At 49.4% G+C, this 21,309-nt stretch overlaps 1 protein-coding gene across 1 annotated transcript in view; it reads right to left on the bottom strand.

The window, feature by feature from the left end:
• EED (embryonic ectoderm development) overlaps positions 1 to 21,309 on the bottom strand; it is an 84,030-nt gene that overhangs the window by 56,165 nt on the left and 6,556 nt on the right. Inside the window, exons 2-5 of the mRNA XM_075334705.1 lie at positions 18,845 to 18,997; positions 6,679 to 6,771; positions 6,536 to 6,601; positions 6,064 to 6,189 (exon numbers count right to left, since the gene is read on the bottom strand). Of these exons, the coding sequence (XP_075190820.1) occupies positions 6,064 to 6,189; positions 6,536 to 6,601; positions 6,679 to 6,771; positions 18,845 to 18,997 (438 nt within the window). The remainder of the gene's footprint in view (positions 1 to 6,063; positions 6,190 to 6,535; positions 6,602 to 6,678; positions 6,772 to 18,844; positions 18,998 to 21,309) is intronic.

Below are 21,309 nucleotides of genomic sequence, written 5' to 3'. Positions count from 1 at the left end.
GGGGCACAGCGACAGACATAAGGTCTGTAAAATCCTGTGTGTCCACTACGCGTAAAGGCAGCATTTCGGTAGCCAACAGCTTACAGAGGGATAGAGTCAACCACTTAGCTTTGTCATGGGTCGCAGTAAGTGGCCTTTTATTTGACCACATCTGAGGGACAGAGATCTGGCTGCTGTCTGTAGACGGTGTTGAGTAGGGTGTCCCTGGAAAAATGCAGGTTTGTGAGAAAAGTGCAGGCGGAGACATGATGTTGGCTTCATCTTGCCTTCAGATCTGTTCATCTTGTATCATTTTTAAAAAACACAGCAAGCAAGGGTTACTCCAAGCGGAGTCTCCCTTTTTTTCCAAAAATTGGGCCCCACACAGACACCTTATCAGTGGCAGCACTTGTGCCCTAGTTGCAAACAGGATGTTTTGATTTGCATCAAGCACATTCCAAATCCACAAGCATTTACTCTCCCCAGGATGACACAGGGGTAGTAAATTCCTTCTGGATCCATGACTTGTTCATTTTGATGAACGTCAGTCTGTCCACATTGTCACTGGACAGACGCGTGCGCTTATCTGTCAGCACACACCCAGCAGCACTGAAGACACGTTCAGAGACAACGCTGGCAGCTGGACACGACAAAATCTTCGAGGCGTAACTGGAGAGCTCTTGACATTTTTCTAGATTTGAAGCACAAAAGGAGCAAGGCTCCATTTGCAAAGTCATTGCATCGATGTTCATTTGGAGATACTCCTGTATCATCCTCTCCATCCGTTGACTATGTGTCAGACTTGTTGTCTCTGGTGGCCTTGCAAAGGAGGGTCTAAAAAAATTATGAAAAGATTCCATAAAATTGCTGTTACCAGCACCAGATACGGTCCTACTGGTACGGGTAGACTGTTGAAGATGACGAGGCCGTCCCATGTTTGTCAAGTTACAACTGGGAGAATCACTCCCTTCACCTGCACGGTTGTTTGGTGGAAAAGCCGAGCTAAGATCGAGTAACAGCTTCTTCTGATACTCCTGCATACGTGCGTCCCTTTCTATGGGTGGAATTATGTCACAAAATTTGGACTTGTCCCGGGGATCTAATAGTGTGGCAAGCCAGTAGTCATCATCACTTCTAATTTTGACAATACGAGGGTCATGTTGGAGGTAGTGCAACAAGAAGGCACTCATGTGTCTTGCGCAGCCATGCGCACCAAGTCCACGCTGTGTTTGTGGCATAGAGGTGCTAACCGTTCTTTCTTCCTCTGTCATCTCCCCCCAACCTCTTTCAACTGAAATTTGACCAAGGTCCCCCTCATCTGCTGAGTCTTCCATGTCCATGGACAGTTCGTCCTCCATATCTTCATGTCCTCCTGCACCTTCCTCAACATCTCACCTGCTACCATGCGCCCTTGTTGATCCCTGTCCCCCATGGTCCCATGCCTGCCGCGTTGGTGATGATGAACGTCTGGACCTTGGTGATGTTGTTGTGTCTTGCGCATATGAATCCTCCTGTAGTTCCTCCCCTTCCTGTTGTCCCACCCCCTGACTACGAATAGTGTTTAGCGTGTGCTCCAGCATGTAAATGACTGTAATCGTCATGCTGATAATGGCATTGTCAGCGCTAAACATATTCGTCGCCATGTCGAAACTGTGCAGAAGGGTGCATAGGTCCTTGATCTGAGATCACTCCATCAGGGTGATCTGCCCCACTTCTGCATCTCGTTGGCCCAGGCTATACATCATGACGTATTGCACCAGGGCTCGCCGGTGCTGCCACAGTCGCTGTAACATGTGGAGAGTTGAATTCCAGCGTGTCGCCACATCGCATTTCAGGCGATGAACCGGCAGGCCGAAAGACTTCTGGAGCGATGCAAGTCGCTCAGGTGCGGCGGTTGAACGGCGGAAGTGAGCACTGCAGACAGTTTCCGTGCCCTGGTCAGAAGGCCATCTAGGCCGGGATAGTGTGTTAAAAATTGCTGGACAACAAGGTTAAACACGTGAGCCATACAAGGCACGTGTGTCACCTTGCCCAGGCGAAGGGCCGCACCCAGGTTTGCAGCATTGTCGCACACGGCCTTACCAGGCTGCAGGTTGAGTGGAGACAACCATTTATCAAAATCAGTCTCCAGAGCTGCCCACAACTCAGTCGCTGTGTGACTCCTATTTCAAAGACATGTCAAGCTAAAGACCGCCTGATGCCGTTGCGCTCTGCTACCAGCATAGTAATGAGGGGTGCGTGATTCCTTCTGCGCAGTGAGAACGCTGGTGGCCTGACCAGGCAGGCTTGGGGCGGAGGTGGAGGACCCAGATGAGGTGGAGGATGCAGAAGCAGTGGCGGAACTTGGACAGACAGAGGATTGACACACAAGTCGTGGGGACGGCAAGACTTGTGCAGCAGACCCTTCACCATCTATCACCATAGTTACCCAGTGCCCAGTCAGCGACATGTAACGTCCCTGTCCATGCTTACTGGTCCAAGTATCGGTGGTGAAATGCACCCGTTCACACACAGAGTTTCTCAAGGAAGCGGTGATGTTGTGTGCGACATGCTGGTGTAGCGCGGGCACACCTTTCTTAGAGAAGTAGTGGCGACTAGGCATCTGGTACTGGGGCACAGCGACAGACATAAGGTCTCTAAAATCCTGTGTGTCCACTAGGCGGAAAGGCAGCATTTCTGTAGTCAACAGCTTACAGAGGGATAGAGTCAACCTCTTCGCTTTGTCATGGGTCGCAGGAAGTGGCCTTTTATTTGACCACATCTGAGGGACAGAGATCTGGCTGCTGTGTGTAGACGGTGTTGAGTCGGGTGTCCCTGGAAAAATGCAGCTTTGTGAGGAAAGTGCAGGCGGAGACATGATGTTGCCTTCATCCAAAGTTGGTGCTATCGATGTCTGAGAGAGCTGTACACACTCACTTGTTTCCCCTTCCAAACCAACTGACGACCTACCAAGCAAACTGCCTGTTGCGGTTACAGTGGTGGAAGTTGTGGGTGGAAAAACAGGTGTGACAGCTGTCCCCACAGTCCTAGAAGATGACGAGCGCGCGGATGCACTGGAAGGGGCAGGCGGTGGATGGTTCGCTCCGCTAGGCCGCATTGCAGCACGGTGAGCTTCCCATCGGGCCATATGATATTTATTCATGTGACGATTCATGGAAGAAGTTGTCAAACTGCTGAGGTTTTGACCTCTACTAAGAGAACCATGACAAATTTTACAGATCACATAATTTGGGCGATCTTTTTCTATGTCAAAAAAGGACCTGGCTAGGCAAGGCTTAGAGGCCATGCGACCTGTTGATCCACCCCGAATAATGCTCAGAGGCAGAGTGGTGGCTGAGGATGCAGTTGTAGACGTGCTACCAGTGCTCCGACTGTGTCCAGGAAGGCGCCAGGTTACTTCGACGTCGGTTGCATCCTCCTCCACCGCCTCTGTTGACCTCCTCGAGTGTCTGACTGTGGGTTGACAGTAGGTGTGATCTAGAACTTAATCATCAATTGTTGTGTTTGCACTCCCCTACCCCTCAGACCGAGTTTCTTCTTGCCCTGACCGAATATTTAAGTTGTCATCCCAATCGGGTATCTGCGTCTCATCTTCATCAGTATGTTCCTCATTGCCTATAACCACAGTTGTTGGAAAGGCAGCATTTTGGTAGCCAACAGTTTGCATATGATGAAAGTCAACCTCCAAGCCATTTCATGCCCTTCTAAAAGCATGTAAAACACAGCGAGGGGACTCCAACCACAGTCTCCCTCGTTGCCACTAACTGGGCCACACACACCCCACTTGACTGGCATCGGTTGACCCCCCCTTTTGACAAAGAAAAAGATGCTTTGCATGAAGCACTCTCAAAAATACGCGTGCCTTTCCCGTCCCCTGGCTGACCCAGGGGAAGAAAAGTCCTCTGAGAGCCATGACTTGTTCATCTTGGTTCTTTTAGAGACACAGCGAGGGGACTCCAACCACAGTCTCCCTCGTTGCCACTAACTGGGCCACACACACCCCACTTGACTGGCATCGGTTGAGCCCCCTTTTGAAAAAGAAAAAGATGCTTTGCATGAAGCACTCTCAAAAATACGCGTGCCTTTCCCGTCCCCTGGCTGACCCAGGGGAAGAAAAGTCCTCTGAGAGCCATGACTTGTTCATCTTGGTTCTTTTAGAGACACAGCGAGGGGACTCCAACCACAGTCTCCCTCGTTGCCACTAACTGGGCCACACACACCCCACTTGACTGGCATCGGTTGACCCCCCCTTTTGACAAAGAAAAAGATGCTTTGCATGAAGCACTCTCAAAAATACGCGTGCCTTTCCCGTCCCCTGGCTGACCCAGGGGAAGAAAAGTCCTCTGAGAGCCATGACTTGTTCATCTTGGTTCTTTTAGAGACACAGCGAGGGGACTCCAACCACAGTCTCCCTCGTTGCCACTAACTGGGCCACACACACCCCACTTGACTGGCATCGGTTGAGCCCCCTTTTGAAAAAGAAAAAGATGCTTTGCATGAAGCACTCTCAAAAATACGCGTGCCTTTCCCGTCCCCTGGCTGACCCAGGGGAAGAAAAGTCCTCTGAGAGCCATGACTTGTTCATCTTGGTTCTTTTAGAGACACAGCGAGGGGACTCCAACCACAGTCTCCCTCGTTGCCACTAACTGGGCCACACACACCCCACTTGACTGGCATCGGTTGAGCCCCCTTTTGAAAAAGAAAAAGATGCTTTGCATGAAGCACTCTCAAAAATACGCGTGCCTTTCCCGTCCCCTGGCTGACCCAGGGGAAGAAAAGTCCTCTGAGAGCCATGACTTGTTCATCTTGGTTCTTTTAGAGACACAGCGAGGGGACTCCAACCACAGTCTCCCTCGTTGCCACTAACTGGGCCACACACACCCCACTTGACTGGCATCGGTTGAGCCCCCCTTTTGACAAAGAAAAAGATGCTTTGCATGAAGCACTCTCAAAAATACGCGTGCCTTTCGCCTCCCCTGGCTGACCCAGGGGAAGAAAAGTCCTCTGAGAGCCAGGTCCACATTGTCAGTGGACAGACACGTGTGCTTATCTGCCAGCAGACCCCCAGCAGCACTGAAGACAGGTTCCGAGAGAACGCTGGCTGCAGGACACGACAAGATCCTCAAGGCGTACGTGGCGAGCTCAGGCAATTTATCCAGATTGGAAGCCTAAAATGAGCAGGGCTCAAGTTGCACAATAATGGAATCGATGTTTCTTTGCATATACTCATATATCTGTGTGTCTCCCTCTTTTTCCTTGTCCAGCTGTTTTGTTTTCACATGAGTATATGTCCTTGTCACTTTCCCATGTGTTTGTGTTATGTTGTGAGTTGTTTGTCACCTTTTGGACACCTTTCAGGGTGTTTTCTAGGTGTTTTACTGTGTTTGTGATTGCCTGCCATTGTTTCCTATGGGCTCGAGTTCGGTTCGTCGAACGTTCGACGAGCCGAACTCGAGCCAGACCCCCCGTTCGGCGAACCGCCTCGAGCCGAACCGGGACCGGTTCGCTCATCTCTACTTGTGACGTCAACTCAAAAAAAACTTATAAGCTCAGTTATTTGCCTGCAGCGCTGCAGACAATCATAGACACCTGGAGCAACAGTGAAGACTCATTGCTGGACCAGGGGAGGGTGTGTAAGGCACAGAATGTTTAAATTTTTGCTTTTTTTTATTTTTAATACTAACTGCAGGTGGAGAACAGGGATTTCCAAACCAGACAAAAATCTTTAAAGTTGTGCATTGCAAATTACACGCTGCTACGATAACTATTTTCAGCGCACCCAAACACCCCCCCTCCCCCGTTAAATTTCAATTGCGTTTTCCATATATATCCGCCATCTCTTACATTTGTATGAAGGAAGGTAATAAAATTAAAAGGAAAGTAAACTTATTTTTCGACTCTCTCCCTTTGACCAGAAACTTTTACCCTTATAAGTATATAATGACCTGGGGCAGAAGACACAAAAACGCAGAGGCTGGGTCACCCCCAACTTGCTAAAGGCAAGAAATATTAAAAATGGAGTAAAAATGGAAGTTAAAAGACAAGTGGAGGTTACATTTGCTCACAGCGGCCGACCCCTCGTACCTTGATACACTGCATAGTGATGGGATTGATAATCCGGATGATTCCCCGGGAGCCGGCCACAGCCAGGAGCGGGTGACTTGTGTTGCTGTCGTAAGTCCACGCACAGGTGTAAAAGTTCTCGTCTGCCTAATTCTCACAATTAAGGAGTTAAACTTCCAAAAATCAATGAAATTGTTGAAATCTGAACAATAATCCCCCCCATTATCAAGAAACACAAACATCCCCAAAGCCCTCGCGTAAAATCTTATTCTGATTCTTCATGGGCGACTGCAGAAATATGAACAGCCCCCTGCACCAATGTACATGACGGCTGCCTGCTGCGCTCTACAGCCGTCGCCTGACTCCAGAGCTGCCAGTCACCCACACTGCCCAAAGTGGAAGCCCCCTGGTGCCACCAACTTGGGCACTCTCACTGGCTGGGTGATTACATTACATCCTAAACCCCCAGGAACAAGGCCCTTGTGAAGGATACGTCGGCGTCCACGTAGGACTGCAGTAAGCGGATTTCTCCTTGTGAGTGACATTCGTACAGCGTTACCTGCGAGGAAGAGGAGGCCGTGAAATACAACCAGTAAAGTGTGAGGTCTCCCGCGCCCACCGCGTGCCGCCACCTACCCTGTTACTGCCGACGGTAGCGAACACCAGCGGATCGCCCTCCTTACTGTGCCAGTTGAACTGTACGCCAAACAGCGGCTGGTTGTGATCTTCCTGCAAAAAGTACAAAACAAACAAAATGAGGCTACTTTCACATCTGCGGTTTTTTGTTTGTTTTTTTTTTTAACTGAGGCACAAATGGATTTTTTGCCGCAAAGCCGGATCCTTTACAAATGCATTTGCAATAGAATTGCGGCAATATGCGGTAACATGCGGTTGCGCGCGGCACTCACTGGATCCGTTGTTTTGCGGTATTTTATCTTTTTTCAAAAACGCTACTTTCAGCGTTTTTGTCCTCGGGCATGTCAATGGGTCCGTTAGATTGCGGCGGTAGCTGCAATAGATTTCAATGGGCGCCGGAGTCTGCTCTACCGGAAGTCACCGGATCCTGATAGACAGGATCCTGTTTTCTGTACTGAGCACGCCCAGAAAGCAGCCTGGCATGCTCAGGTACAGAAATCTCTCTCTCTGACAGAAGACCATGATCGTGGAGGGGTAATAAAGATGAAGACCCTAAGTGTGTCTGTGTATTTGTTCTAATAAGGTACTTATTCTGTGATGTCTTTTTTTAACCTTTATTGGAGATTCCTAATGGCCAGGTCAAACTTTACCTGACATTAAGAATCTCAGGCTTTATACTAGCTGGTAAAACAAAGCTGGTATTAACCCCTTATTACCCAGCGTTCCACCCGGCACCAGGGCCGCTGGAAGAGCTGGATACAGCGCAATTTTCTGGGGCGGCTGCGGATTTCAATTCGCAGCGGGGGGGGGGAGAAAGCTTGGGCCACCCTGCGTTGCGGATTCCAATCCCCTGCTGTCTAGTTATACCTGGCTGGACACAAAAATTGGGAGAAGCCCACGTCGGGGTTTTTTTTAAATTATTTCATGAAATTAAAAAAAAAAAAAAAAAAAAAAAAAGTGCTTCCCTATATTTTTGGCTCCCAGCCAGGTACAAATAGACAGCTGGGGATTGGGGGCAGCCCGTACATGCCTGCTATACCTGGCTAGAATACCAAAATAGGGCGAAGCCAACGTCATTATTTCTGGATTTTCTATTGCTAGTGAAGGTAACACCAAACAGTGGGAGTTAGCAGCCTGTAGCTGCTTGGGTTGTCCTTAGCAATAGAAATTGCAGTGGGAGCCCGCGCATATTTTTTTTTTTTTGTTTTGTTTTTTACCCCTAACCCTAGAGTTAGGGTTATGTGTTTGGGGCTTGTTTTTTTTATATTTTTAATGAATTAAAAAAAAAAAAAAACTACATCGGCAGTTTACTGCTCACTCATCCCTACTCCTGACCACACAGCCAGTAGAACAAGTAATCAGATCAGCTGACTCCAGTGCCAGCCGATTACTTGTTCTGTGTCCCCCTGCATCCATCGCAGCGTGTGCGGGCTCTGAGGTCAGCAGAGTTCGGCCGAAACCGGGGTCAGCTGATCTGAACTCAGCTGAACTCCTGACCACACAGCCCGCACATGGTCACATGTGATCGGCAGCAGCCAATGACTGAGTGTGCGGGCTGTGAGATCAGGAGTTCAGCTGACTCCACTGCCGGACGGATAATTCTGTGTCCTGCTGCATCCATCGCAAGTAGAAAGATCCTGAAGGGGCATTCACATAATACACAATGCAAGAGACCCTGTTTGGGATGAATGGGTGAAGAGAGGAGACCCTCAGTGGATTGGTGCTGAGGTCTATCATAACTATTGCGGGGAGCTGCACTTCGGGACCCCCGTAAGAATGGACAGAGCCCAGCTGCACTTCATCGACCACTGCTCCATTCATAGCAAGGCTCCTTACAGCCATTGGGGGCCCAGCATTTGGACCCGCCTGGGACTGAGAAAGCCATCTCCTGTCCTAAGTATATGAAATAACCTTTCAAGCTTGCAAATAGCCCTTTAAGTTTATCACATGTGCTGCAGGAGGAGGGATGAAACCTGTATCTTACAAGTTACAAAAAGAACTAGACCATTACACCCAACACTCGAGTATTTAGAGGGGTATCTGCGAGACGCCTGCTCTTAGAGCCCCGCTGCCGGGAGGAAATGATCTTTATTCCTCCTGGCAGCGTTAGGCTTCTAGTTGTAGGGAAGGCACGGGTTCAGTCACTGCTCTGTGTATGGAGATCAGCGGCCCCGCGCGCTGACTGACAGCTGGTTGTAATGATGAGTATCTGGCTGTCAGTCAGTGCAGGGGGCGCGATTACATCTGCTGATCTCCATACACAGGGCGGTGACTGAACCCGCTCAGGCATCTCCACTATGACTGGAAACCTTCGCTGCCAGAAGGACTGAAGTTCTTTTCCTCCCGGCAGCAGGGCTCTAAGTGTCGGCACCAGGCAGGTCCGAATTGCATTCAACCTGCAGATTAATTGTGGGTTTTTTTTTCTCACGTGACAGGTTCCCTTTAAAATCTTGGAAAACATGCAATCTGATAATACAGACCAGGATGAAATAACAGGGAACAAATACCAAGCCTAAAACCCAAATCCAAAACAATGCGACCATTTCACTCAAGTCTACTTTTCTCTTCAAGTATATGGGCACCATGATCAGCTTGTCTATGGCACTCCCTTACATCCCCATTCACAGCGGGCTCTTCAAAGCCCTGGTTTTAGGAAAAGCAGGGGGGTCCAAGTAATTGACCCCCTAGTGATTAGGAAATCATGGGGGATAACTATCAGGCTTTAGAATAAGACTGTCTTTTGGGGCGATTGTAACCCTTATCTGTCTTTTTCTGAGCTCTTCTGGTTTACGACCACATCAAAGTTGAATGAACAATGAAACAAAGAACCTGAATAAACCCAAAATGGAGAAACATTTTAGGCTATGTGCGCACACTGCGTTTTTTTGACGCTGCGTTTGTGCGTTTTTGGCCGCTAAAAACGCACAAAAACGCACCTGCGTCGAAAAAACGCGGCAAAAAACGCACGCGTTTTGCCGCGATTTGGTGCGTTTTTTTGCTGCGTTTTTGCTCACTGCGTCCTTATGCGTTTTTTATCAGTGAACAAAAAAAAAAAAAAAAAGGTCTGATGTCATTTCCTTCTTCAATGTGTTCTTCATTCTCCACTAGTGTATGCAGAAGAGCAGACAGCTGCAGAACTACAAGGCTCAGCATACTCCATCCAATAGTGTATGCAGGAGAGCAGACAGCAGCTGCAGAACTACAAGGCTCAGCATGCTCCATCCAGGACTGTATGCTTGAGGGAGAGTCAGGGGGAGCAGACCTACAAGGCTCAGCATCCTCCATCCAATAGTGTATGCAGGAGAGCAGACAACAGCTGTCGAACTACAAGGCTCAGCATGCATCCTCCTTCCAGGACTGTATGCAGGATTTCTTTGCCCCCCCAAACAAAAAAAATGACGTGGGCTTCGCCATATTTTTGTATGCTAGCCGGGTACAGCAGGCAGGTACAGGGCTGCCCCCAACCCCCAGCTGGCTATTTGTACCCGGCTGGGAACCAAAAATATAGGGAAGCCCCTTTTTTTTTTTTTAAATTATTTCATGAATTTCATGAAATAATTTAAAAAAAAAAAAAAAGAGAATTTTGTTTACTTACCGTAAATTCTTTTTCTTATAGTTCCGACATGGGAGACCCAAACCATGGGTGTATAGCTTCTGCCTCCGGAGGACACACAAAGTACTACACTCAAACGTGTAGCTCCTCCCTCCGGGCTATATACACCCCCTGGATGACAATCTACCCAGTTCAGTGCAAAAGCTGAAGGAGGACATCCACCCATAAGTAGAGATAGAGTAAAACTCGGAATAACCGTAACTCTGACTACTAACAACAGCCGGTGAAACACACGGAACAAAAAAACTGCCAACAGGCAACAGGGAGGGTGCTGGGTCTCCCATGTCGGAACTATAAGAAAAAGAATTTACGGTAAGTAAACAAAATTCTCTTTTTCTTTATCGTTCCTTATGGGAGACCCAAACCATGGGACGTTCCAAAGCAGTCCATGGGTGGGAATAAACCAACTGAGAAGCAGGCAAAACCTAACTTCACAAATGGGCGACAGCCGCCTGAAGAATGCGTCTGCCCAAGCTCGCATCTGCCGAAGCATGAGCATGCACTTGGTAGTGCTTCGAAAAAGTGTGCAGACTGGACCACGTGGCAGCCTGACAAACCTGCTGAGCCGTAGCCTGGTGCCTGAAAGCCCAGGAGGCACCGACAGCTCTGGTCGAGTGCGCCTTAATCCCTGGCGGGGGAGGCACCTGAGAACACTGGTAGGCATCGGTGATAGCCGACCTGATCCAACGAGCTAGGGTCGGTTTAGAAGCAGCGAGACCCTTGCGCTGACCAGTGGTTAGCACAAAAAGTGAGGTGCACCGCCTAAAAACGGCGGTGCGTGACACATAGATTCGGAGCGCCCGCACCAAATCCAAGGTATGCAACGCCTTTTCAAAGCGATGCACAGGGGCCGGACAAAGAGAAGGCAATGAAATGTCCTGGTTAAGGTGGAAAGGAGACACCACCTTAGGGAGAAAGTCCGGAGACGGACGAAGAACCACCTTGTCTTGGTGAAACACCAAAAAGGGGGATTCCGAAGAGAGCGCAGCCAAATCAGAGACTCTCCTGAGAGAAGTTATGGCTACTAGAAAAACAACTTTCTGTGAAAGTCGAAACAAGGGAACCTCCCTGAGAGGCTCAAAGGGGGGTTTCTGTAAGGCCGTGAGGACCAGATTAAGGTCCCAGGGATCCAAGGGCCGCCGGTAAGGAGGAATGATGTGAGATGCGCCCTGCATGAAAGTGCGCACCTGAGCCAGTCGGGCGATACGCCACTGGAACAATACCGACAGAGCCGACACCTGTCCCTTGAGGGAATTGAGGGACAGTCCTAGCTGTAGACCGGACTGTAGAAAAGACAGGATGGTCGGCAAGGAGAACGGCCAAGGAGCATGGTCGGAAGAGCGACACCAGGACAGGAAAATCCTCCAAGTCCTGTGGTAAATCTTGGCCGAGGAAGACTTCCGAGCCTGAGTCATGGTGGAGATGACCTCAGAGGGAATGCCTGAAGCCGTAAGGATTCAGGGCTCAAGAGCCACGCCGTCAATCTGAGAGCCGCAGAATTCTGGCGGAAGAACGGACCTTGAGAGAGAAGGTCTGGGCGGTCCGGGAGATGCCACGGCACCTCTACGGACAGACGGAGCAGGTCTGGGTACCAAGCTCGCCTGGGCCAGTCCGGAGCAATGAGTATGACTCGACGGCCCTCCATTCTGATCTTGCGCAGAACCCTGGGCAAGAGCGCTAGAGGGGGAAACACATAGGCCAGACGGAACTGAGACCAATCTTGAACCAGTGCGTCTGCTGCGAAGGCTTGAGGATCGTGGGAGCGAGCCACGTAAACCGGAACCTTGTTGTTGTGCCGGGATGCCATTAGGTCCACTTCCGGAGTGCCCCACTTGCGGCAGATTGATCTGAACACTGACGGGTGCAGGGCCCACTCGCCGCTGTCCACGGTTTGACGGCTGAGGTAATCGGCCTCCCAGTTTTTCACGCCTGGGATGTGGACTGCAGACATGGTGGACTTGGAGTCCTCCGTCCACTGGAGGATTCGTTGAACCTCCAACATCGCCAGACGGCTGCGAGTCCCGCCCTGGTGATTGATGTAGGCAACCGCTGTCGCGTTGTCCGACTGAACTCGAATGTGCTTGCCCGCCAACAGGTGGTGAAAGGCTAGGAGAGCTAGAAACACAGCTCTGATCTCCAGCACATTGATCGAGAGGGCTGATTCGGACGGAGTCCAAGTGCCCTGTGCTCGGTGATGGAGAAATACTGCTCCCCAACCGGAGAGGCTGGCATCCGTGGTGAGGATCACCCAGGACGGAGTCAGGAAGGAGCGTCCCTGAGACAGAGAGAGGGGCCGAAGCCACCACTGAAGGGAGCTCCTGGTCTGTGACGACAGAGCCACCTGCCTGTGCAAGGAAGAGATCCGCTTGTCCCAACAGCGGAGAATGTCCAGCTGCAGGGGACGCAGATGGAACTGAGCAAAGGGAACCGCTTCCATGGACGCCACCATCTGACCCAGCACCTGCATGAGGTGTCTGATGGAATGACGGCGGTGCCTCAGCAGAGAGCGCACCGCCAGACGAAGGGACTGCTGTTTGACTAAGGGCAACTTGACAAGTGCCGGCAGAGTCTCGAATTGCATCCCTAGGTACAAAAGCACCTGGGTCGGGATCAGAGTGGACTTGGGCAGGTTGACAAGCCACCCGAACTGGACTAGCGTGGCGAGAGTGAGAGAGACACTCCGCTGGCAGTCTGCACTGGATGAGGCCTTGACTAGAAGGTCGTCCAGGTAAGGAATCACTGCCAACCCCTGGAGGTGCAGGACCGCAACCACTGCTGCCATGACCTTGGTGAATACTCGAGGGGCCGTGGCTAAGCCGAAGGGGAGAGCCACGAATTGGAAATGTTCCTCTCCGATCGCAAAGCGTAGCCAACGCTGGTGTGAAACCGCAATAGGCACATGCAGATAGGCATCTCTGATGTCGATGGATGCCAGAAAATCTCCTTGGGTCATTGATGCAATGACCGATCTCAGAGATTCCATGCGAAAGTGCCGCACCTGAACATGCTTGTTGAGAAGCTTGAGATCCAGGATGGGTCGGAAGGAACCGTCCTTTTTGGGGACTAGAAAGAGGTTTGAGTAGAAACCGCTGAACCGTTCCCGGGCGGGAACCGGAACAATTACACCGTTGGCCTGCAGGGATGCCACGGCCTGAGAGAAGGCGGCGGCTTTGGAGCAGGGGGGGGTGGACAGAAAAAATCTGTTTGGCGGGCTTGAAGAAAATTCTATCCTGTAGCCGTGGGAGATGATATCCCGCACCCACTGATCGGAGACGTGTTGCAACCACACGTCGCCAAAGTGGGAGAGCCTGCCACCGACCAAGGACGTTGCTGGCGCGGCTAGATAGTCACGAGGAGGCTGCCTTAGTGGCAGCGGCTCCTCCGGTCTTTTGAGGACGCGGCTTTGCGCGCCAGTTGGATTTACGATCCTTGGCTGCGGTAGTGGACGAGGCCGAGGGCTTAGAGGACGACCAGTTAGAGGAACGAAAGGAACGAAACCTCGATTGGTTCCTGCCCTGGACAGGTTTCTTGGGTTTAGCTTGTGGCAGGGAAGTACTCTTCCCGCCTGTAGCTTCCTTAATTATGTCATCCAGCTGTTCCCCAAACAGCCAGGACCCAGCAAAAGGGAGACTCGCAAGGTACTTCTTAGAGGAAGCGTCTGCTTTCCACTCTCGAAGCCACAAGATCCTGCGGATCGCGAGGGAGTTAGCGGAGGCCACCGCAGTGCGGTGAGAAGCCTCCAGGATGGCAGACATGGCGTAGGATGCAAAAGCCGAAGCTTGAGAAGTTAAGGCATCCGTCTCAGGAATAGAGTCCCTGGAGAGGGAATGAATCTCCGCCAGAGAGGCAGAGACTGCCTTAAGAGCCCACACTGCCGCAAAAGACGGGGAGAACGAGGCTCCTGCCGCCTCATATACAGACTTGGCCAGAAGGTCAACCTGGCGGTCAGTGGGATCCTTAAGAGAAGTGCCATCAGCCACAGCTACGACTGTGCGGGCTGAGATTCTGGACACCGGAGGGTCTACCTTTGGGGACTGGGCCCAGTCCTTAACCACCTCCGGTGGAAAAGGAAAATGGTCATCAGAACTACGCTTCGGAAAACGTTTGTCAGGACAGGCCCTGGGCTTGTTAACAGTGGTCTGAAAGCTGGAGTGGTTAAAAAACATACTCCTAGGTTTCTTAGGAGAGGTAAACTGGTGTACCTCTACCAGAGAGGGTTGTTCCTCTGACTCTTGTGGGTTAAGGTTCAGTACGGAGTTAATGGACGCAATCAAGTCACTAACATCCGCATCACCCTCAGACAAGTCAATGGGGTACATAGAGGCAGCGTCTGAGCCCACAGTAAACGAATCTTCCTCGCCCTGCACCTCGGCCTGTGAATCAGAGCCGTGGGACGAGGAAGGAGAAGGTTCCCTGCGTCTCCGTTTAGGGGGACGGGGTCCTAGGACATGGTCTGAGGGCTCTGCAGAGCTAGGAGCCGCAGAGACACCCTGAGAGGGGGGCTAATGCATGGACAGCAGTGTCCGGGACAGCTGCCCCATGGAGTCGGCAAAAGACTGGGAAATAGCCTGTGAAAAGGAAGCTACCCAAGCCGGGGGTTCAGCCACCGGGGCCGGAGCAGCCGGAGGGACCCCTGAGGAGGCTCTAGGCTGAGACACAAACATGTTAGCACAGGCATCACAATGTGGGTATGTGCTTGGCTCTGGCAGAATGAGCTTACATGCAGTGCATATAGCGTACATGTTAGCAGCCTTGCTCCTAGTGACAGACATGCTGCTGAGGTGGGAGTTCTGCAGCCAGAATACACTCCTGTAGAATGCCTGAGAGTGTAATAAAAGTGCACAACCAGAGGTTGTGGCTTACCAGACCGTGCTCTCTGTGTGCCCTCCGGATTCCACCGCTCTCCTGTGAAGCGTCAGCCTTCCTGACAGTATGCAGCTGCAGCATCCAGCGCCTTCCAGTGCAAGAACGCTGAGAAAATGGCGCTGGGAGAAGGAGGGGGGGCGTGTATAAGCCCCAGAGCGGGAAAAACGGAGGGCAGAGAGATACAGGAAGAAATACAGGGGAGGGAACATCTCCCCAGAGAGGAGTGCCCTCCCCTCTGCTGGTCGGGCGGTGGGCGGCGCTGTATGCAAAACATGCAGAGAAGCCAAAACCGAAACTAGGCCCAAACTGAAGCCGGGGCCTAGATTTTAAAATGCGGCCGACGAGCAGGCACCTTCGGCGCGGTTCTCAGGGGAAACCCCCAGAACCGGCCGGAATTAACAGTAACGCTAAAGCACATACTGTCCCCCCAATAAAAGTACCCGGGACCCCTGAAAAAACGTCTCAATACTTAGCTTTTGAGACGCAGGGCCATGTCCCTGAGTGGGGGTTAACGCTCCTTCCAGCAGGGACCAGACAGGGCTGCGGATGGAGACCGGCCTTCTGCAAGCAGAGAGGACCGTGGAGGCTCCCACTTCAAACAGAGCCTCGACAGAGGATGTGAAGGAGCGCGGCATGTGAAGGCTCCAGCCTTATAAAGTCAACCTTAACAGCACCCGACAGAGTGGGGTGTGAAGGGACATGCCGGGAGTCCAGACTGGACCCGCTTTTCTTCCAAATCTTTAAAATTAAAATAAAAAAAATATCAGAGAATGCAAGTGTGTGTATCCTCCTGAAACACAAAGCATTGAACTGGGTAGATTGTTATCCAGGGGGTGTATATAGCCCGGAGGGAGGAGCTACACGTTTGAGTGTAGTACTTTGTGTGTCCTCCGGAGGCAGAAGCTATACACCCATGGTTTGGGTCTCCCATAAGGAACGATAAAGAAAAATGACGTGAGCTTCGCCCAATTTTTGAGTCCAGCCGGGTACAATTAGGCAGCTGGGGATTGGAATCCACAGTGCAGGGTGCCCATGCTTTCTGGGCACCCCCGCTGTGAATTGCAGTCCCGCAGCCACCCCAGAAAATGGCGCTTTCATAGAAGCGCCATCTTCTGGCGCTGTATCCAACTCTTCCAGCTGCCCTGATGCCGGGTGGCTCGCCGGGTAATAATGGGGTTAGGGCTAGCTGTATATTATCAGCTGGCCCTAAGCCCGAAATTCATGGTGTCACGCCAATATTAGACATGGCCACCATGAATTTCTAGTAAAGATAAAAAAAAAAACACACAGAAAAATATTTTTATTAGAAATAAAACACAACACAATTAGTGACTCCATCTTTATTGAAATAAAGAACCCCCCCTCCGCAGTAATCCTGGGTCAAGGGTCCCGCGCCGTCCAATCCGGATCCAATATCATCTGATCGGTTTGCTGGAAGGCAAAGCGATCAGATGATGTGTCAGGATCAGGTGCCTGAATCACATCACACATCAGCTGATTGTATAAAAGCCGTTTATACAATCAGCAGATGCATCGGTGCAAAAAAAAAAAAAAATAATAATACTCACTTATGTGCTGATTACCAGCAGCTCCAGCAGCGATGGGGCGGGAGTCTGAGCCTGTCCGATCGCTGCAGCAGCTGCCGGTAATCAGGGATGAAGTCTCCTGACGCATCCGCTGATACCGGCCGGGCGCCCGCGTCACCGCGATACTTACGATCACCTGATGCGTCAGGTGACTGCATCAGGTGATCCATCGCCAGGTCCTGCATCCATCGGAGGTTTCCCGGCCGTCTGCACACAGCCGGAGCGGGGCTGGCGATACCGTGAGAGGAGCTGGGAGCGGGCATGGCACCGGGAGTCTGCAGACAGGTGAGTATAACTTTTTTTTTTTTTTTTCTACTGTTAACTTTTGTTTTCGCAGCCGCTTCCACCTCCCGCCCAGACATGGCGCCGCACGGCAGCATACATGCACAGGACGGGAGGTGGAAGAGACGGTGACGGTACCGGGAGGATTCACGCTTCTGTATATACTGACAGAAGGAATCCTCTTCCTGTACACGTCACTTTACTACCCACCTCCTGCGTTTATAACTGCGTTTTCGGTCTTAGAAACGCACCAAAACGCAGCTATTTGCGTTTCTCATTGCGTCTTTCAACATCCCATTGAACTCAATGGATGAAAAGCGCAGTGAAAAACGCGGGAATAATTGACATGCTGCGTTTTTGTGGCACCACAAAAACGCAGCTGAAAAAAACAGATGTGTGCGGACAGCAAAAATGAAAACTCATAGACTTTGCTGGGGAAGCAAAGTCCTGCAGTTTTGAGGCCAAAAACGCACCCGAAAAACGCGCAAAAACGCCGCGAAAAACGCACTGTGCGCACATAGCCTTAGGGTAAGTTCACATAGTGCGTTTTTCGGGTGCGTTTTTGGCCTCAAAACTGCATGACTTTGCTTCCCCAGCAAAGTCTGAGTTTTCATTTTTGCTGTCCGCACACTGCGTTTTTGAGCTTAAAAAAAAAAAAAAAAAAATGGACATGTCAATTCTTTCCTGCGTTTTTCTGCGTTTTCCCGCCATGCAATGCATTGGAAAAACGCAGAGATCAAAAACACAGCCAAAAACGCACCAAATCGCGGTAAAAACGCATGCGTTTTTTTGCCGCGGGTGTGTTTGTGCGTTTTTAGCGGCCAAAAACGCAGTGTCAAAAAAACGCAGCGTGTGCACATAGCCTTAAAGGGAACCTGTCACCACTTTTTCGGCCTATAAGCTGCGGCCACCACCACCGGGCTCTTATATACAGCATTTTACTAATATGATGTATATAAGAGCCCAGGCCGCTGTGTACAACGTAAAAATCACTTTATAATACTTACCTAACGGTCATGTGGTTGGCCATATGGGCGTCTCCATTCTCCGGTGCCGGCGCCGCCTCTTTTGGACATCTTTGATCATCTTCTCTGGCCGCGGTGCATGACGCATCCAACGTCGTACACACTCGCCGGCATTCAGGTCCTGAGCAGGGCAGATCAAAGTATTGTAGTGCGCCTGCACGGGATCGGCGAGTGTGTATGACGTAGGACGCATCATGCACCCAGGCTTCAGAAATAGGACAAAGATGGCCAAAAGAGGCGGCGCCGGCACCAGAGAACGGAGACGCCCATCTGAGACACATCCACCGCAGCGACCGGTTTAGGTGAGTATGATAGTGGTTTTTTTTGTTTTACGCAGCGACGTGGGCTCTTCTAAAATTCTGTATATAATGCTGTATATAAGAGCCCAGAAGTGGACACAGGCTTGCACACAGGCTTCAGAAAGAAAACGAAGATGGCCGAAAGAGGAGGCGCCAGCACTGGAGACGCCCATATGGCCAACCGCGCGTCTGTTAGGTGAGTATTATAAAGTGTTTTTTATGTTCTACACAGCGGCCTGGGCTCTTATATACAGCGTGTTAGAATGCTGTATATAAGAGCCCGGTGGTGGTGGCCGCAGCTTAAACGCCAAAAAAAGTGGTGACAGGTTCCCTTTAAATAAAACCCAATTCTAAAAATTAATTTTTACTCCCAAATACATGCATTTAAGCAAGAAAAAAAAACAAACAAAAAACAAACATTCTCAAAGATGGACAAAAAAAAAAAAGGAGCGTCTCTCATCCAGGGAGGATATAAACCAAAATTTGGAAAATTACCTTTAAGCTGTTCACACATTTAAATGAGTATTTACACTTCTTCGATCTCCATTTTCCTTTGCCCCAATTCTTCCTGCCGGGGGCATTTGCGGTATTTGTGGGGGTATCGGGTCGTTCTGTGTTGGTGCCGCTCTCTATACTGACAGTATCATCCTGCAAACAAACAAAACAAAGCTAAAAACAAGTGACAAGACGGCAGACAGGGAACCTCAAAATCCAATTTGTGATCATAGGGACAGATCTGTCAATCAAGGACCCGGGGCGAGGAGAAGCCGGCTGAGATCCGCCCCGGATTGGTCACGTCTCACCCTACGATCCCCAGCCGGTTATTCCAGGCTACCTGGCTGCAATCCTGCCATTAGGATCTGGTTTAGGCAGCACGAAGCGTGTGACCGGTTTTGTCACCATGATGTTTGGCAGAATCCGGTAACCATCTAAGGTGCATGTTGGGGTCTCAACTCTTCCTTCACTTCCACCCTCGGGATGTTGGATTTCGACATGCCACGTGGTTTTTTTATTCTCATCTTAGGAGGTGTCTGGCAATGCGACTCCTCTCTCCATGTATACAATGCCTTCAAAAAGTATTCACACCCCATGATATTTTGTACACGTTACACTCACAAACTTAAATATACTTTATTGGGATTTTATGTGATATACCAACACTAAGTAGCAAGAATTTATGAAGTGTAAAGGAAATAAATATATATATATATATATATATATATATATATATATATATATATATATATATATATATATATATATATATATATATATATATATATATATATATATATACACACACACACACATACACATTAAATTTTTATTTTTTTAAATAAAAAATCTAAAAATTATGACATGCATTTGTATTCAGCCCCCGAGTCAATTCTTTGCAGCACTTTCTTCCACATGCAGAGTCCCCTAAGAAATGGCATCAGATGAGATAAAAGTAGAACTCTTTGAGCTAAATACATAACACTATGTAGAAGAAAACAAAGACTGCATCGCCCTGAAAACACCATCCCCACCGTCACACATGGTGGAGGCAGCATCCTGCTTTTCTTCAGCAGGGGCAGGGAAGCTGGTCAGAGCTTATGGGAAGATGGATGGAGCTAAATACAGGACAAACCCGGAGGAAAACCTGTTAGAGGCTGCAAAAGACTTGAGACTGTGGCATAGGTTCACCTTCCAACAGTACAACGGCCCTTAACATCCTGCCAGAGTTACAATGAATGGTGTAGATCAAAGCATATTCATGTGTGTGAATGACCCAGGCACCATTCAGACTCAAATCCTATTGACAAGACTTGAAAATTTGTGTTCTCAAACATCTCCATGCAATCTCACTGAGCGAGTGAGTGTGCAAAGAAGAAGTGGAAAAATGTCACCTCTAATGTGCAAAGCTGGAGAGACAGACCCCAAAAGAGAGAGAGAAGTGGTCCTACAAAGTATTGACTCGGGGGCTGAATATTAATGCACGTCATGCTTTTCAGATTTATATTTTATATACCCTGTACCATTTCCATTACAATTCACAAATACTTGTACTTTAGTGCAAGGTAAAGAGAAAACAAAAAAAAGTGGAAAAGTTCATGGGGGATTTTAATACTTTTTGAAGGCACTGTATATGTATGGTGGGGATCTGGAGAGATCTGCAGATCATATTCCTTATCTACAGCCGGCAAGAAAGCCAAAGCACAACGGTGCCTCTGAATTGTCTAAATTTCCAAGAAGGTAAATATGCAACAATCAATGCATTTACTAAATGTATCACCCGGTATTAAGAGGATATTCTGAGGCCGGGGCTGGACTGCTGCCGACTCCACCGTCCTGATCGTGACATTTTTAGAAGATAGATTGTAGTTGGTAGTAAATTTGATCAATGGATTGGATGAAAGATCTTTCTTTAGAAAGAAGGTTCCCATAATAATGGTTCATGCCCGTTGGGAAAAAGGTTCTGAAAACACAAGTTTGTCCGTTTTTAAATAATGGATTCAGCCGGATACATTTTTTTTTAATTGCAGTCTGCGGAAAACAGATTTGTTACTTAGCCGGACATTTTTCTTTCATTTATAAAGTATCGGTTTTGCTTGTTGGATCAGTTTCAAATAGTAATCAGTTATCCGATCCGTTTTCCATAAACTCCAATGATCAAAAAACGGACCCCTCAAAAATCAGTTTAAAAAAAAAAAAAACGGACAAAAAAAATTGTTTTTGCAGAACTTTGCCAACAGATTGCTGCTGGATCTGTCCTAAGGCTCTGTGCGCACTAGGCCGTTTTACCCGTGGATTTACCCACGGATTTGCTGCGGAAATTTCTTGAGAAATGTTTGAAATCTTTCTGCAGAGATTTCCCAGAAAAACCTATGGGAACAAAAAATAGCTGTGCGCACGCTGCGGATTTTTCTCAAGAAACTTTGAGAAAATGTGCATGTCCATTATTTTCTGCAGGTCCCAGC

The sequence above is a fragment of the Anomaloglossus baeobatrachus genome, chromosome 2, assembly GCF_048569485.1.
Source record: "Anomaloglossus baeobatrachus isolate aAnoBae1 chromosome 2, aAnoBae1.hap1, whole genome shotgun sequence".
Lineage (NCBI taxonomy): Eukaryota > Metazoa > Chordata > Amphibia > Anura > Aromobatidae > Anomaloglossus > Anomaloglossus baeobatrachus.
This window is presented reverse-complemented; position numbering and strand designations above follow the sequence as displayed.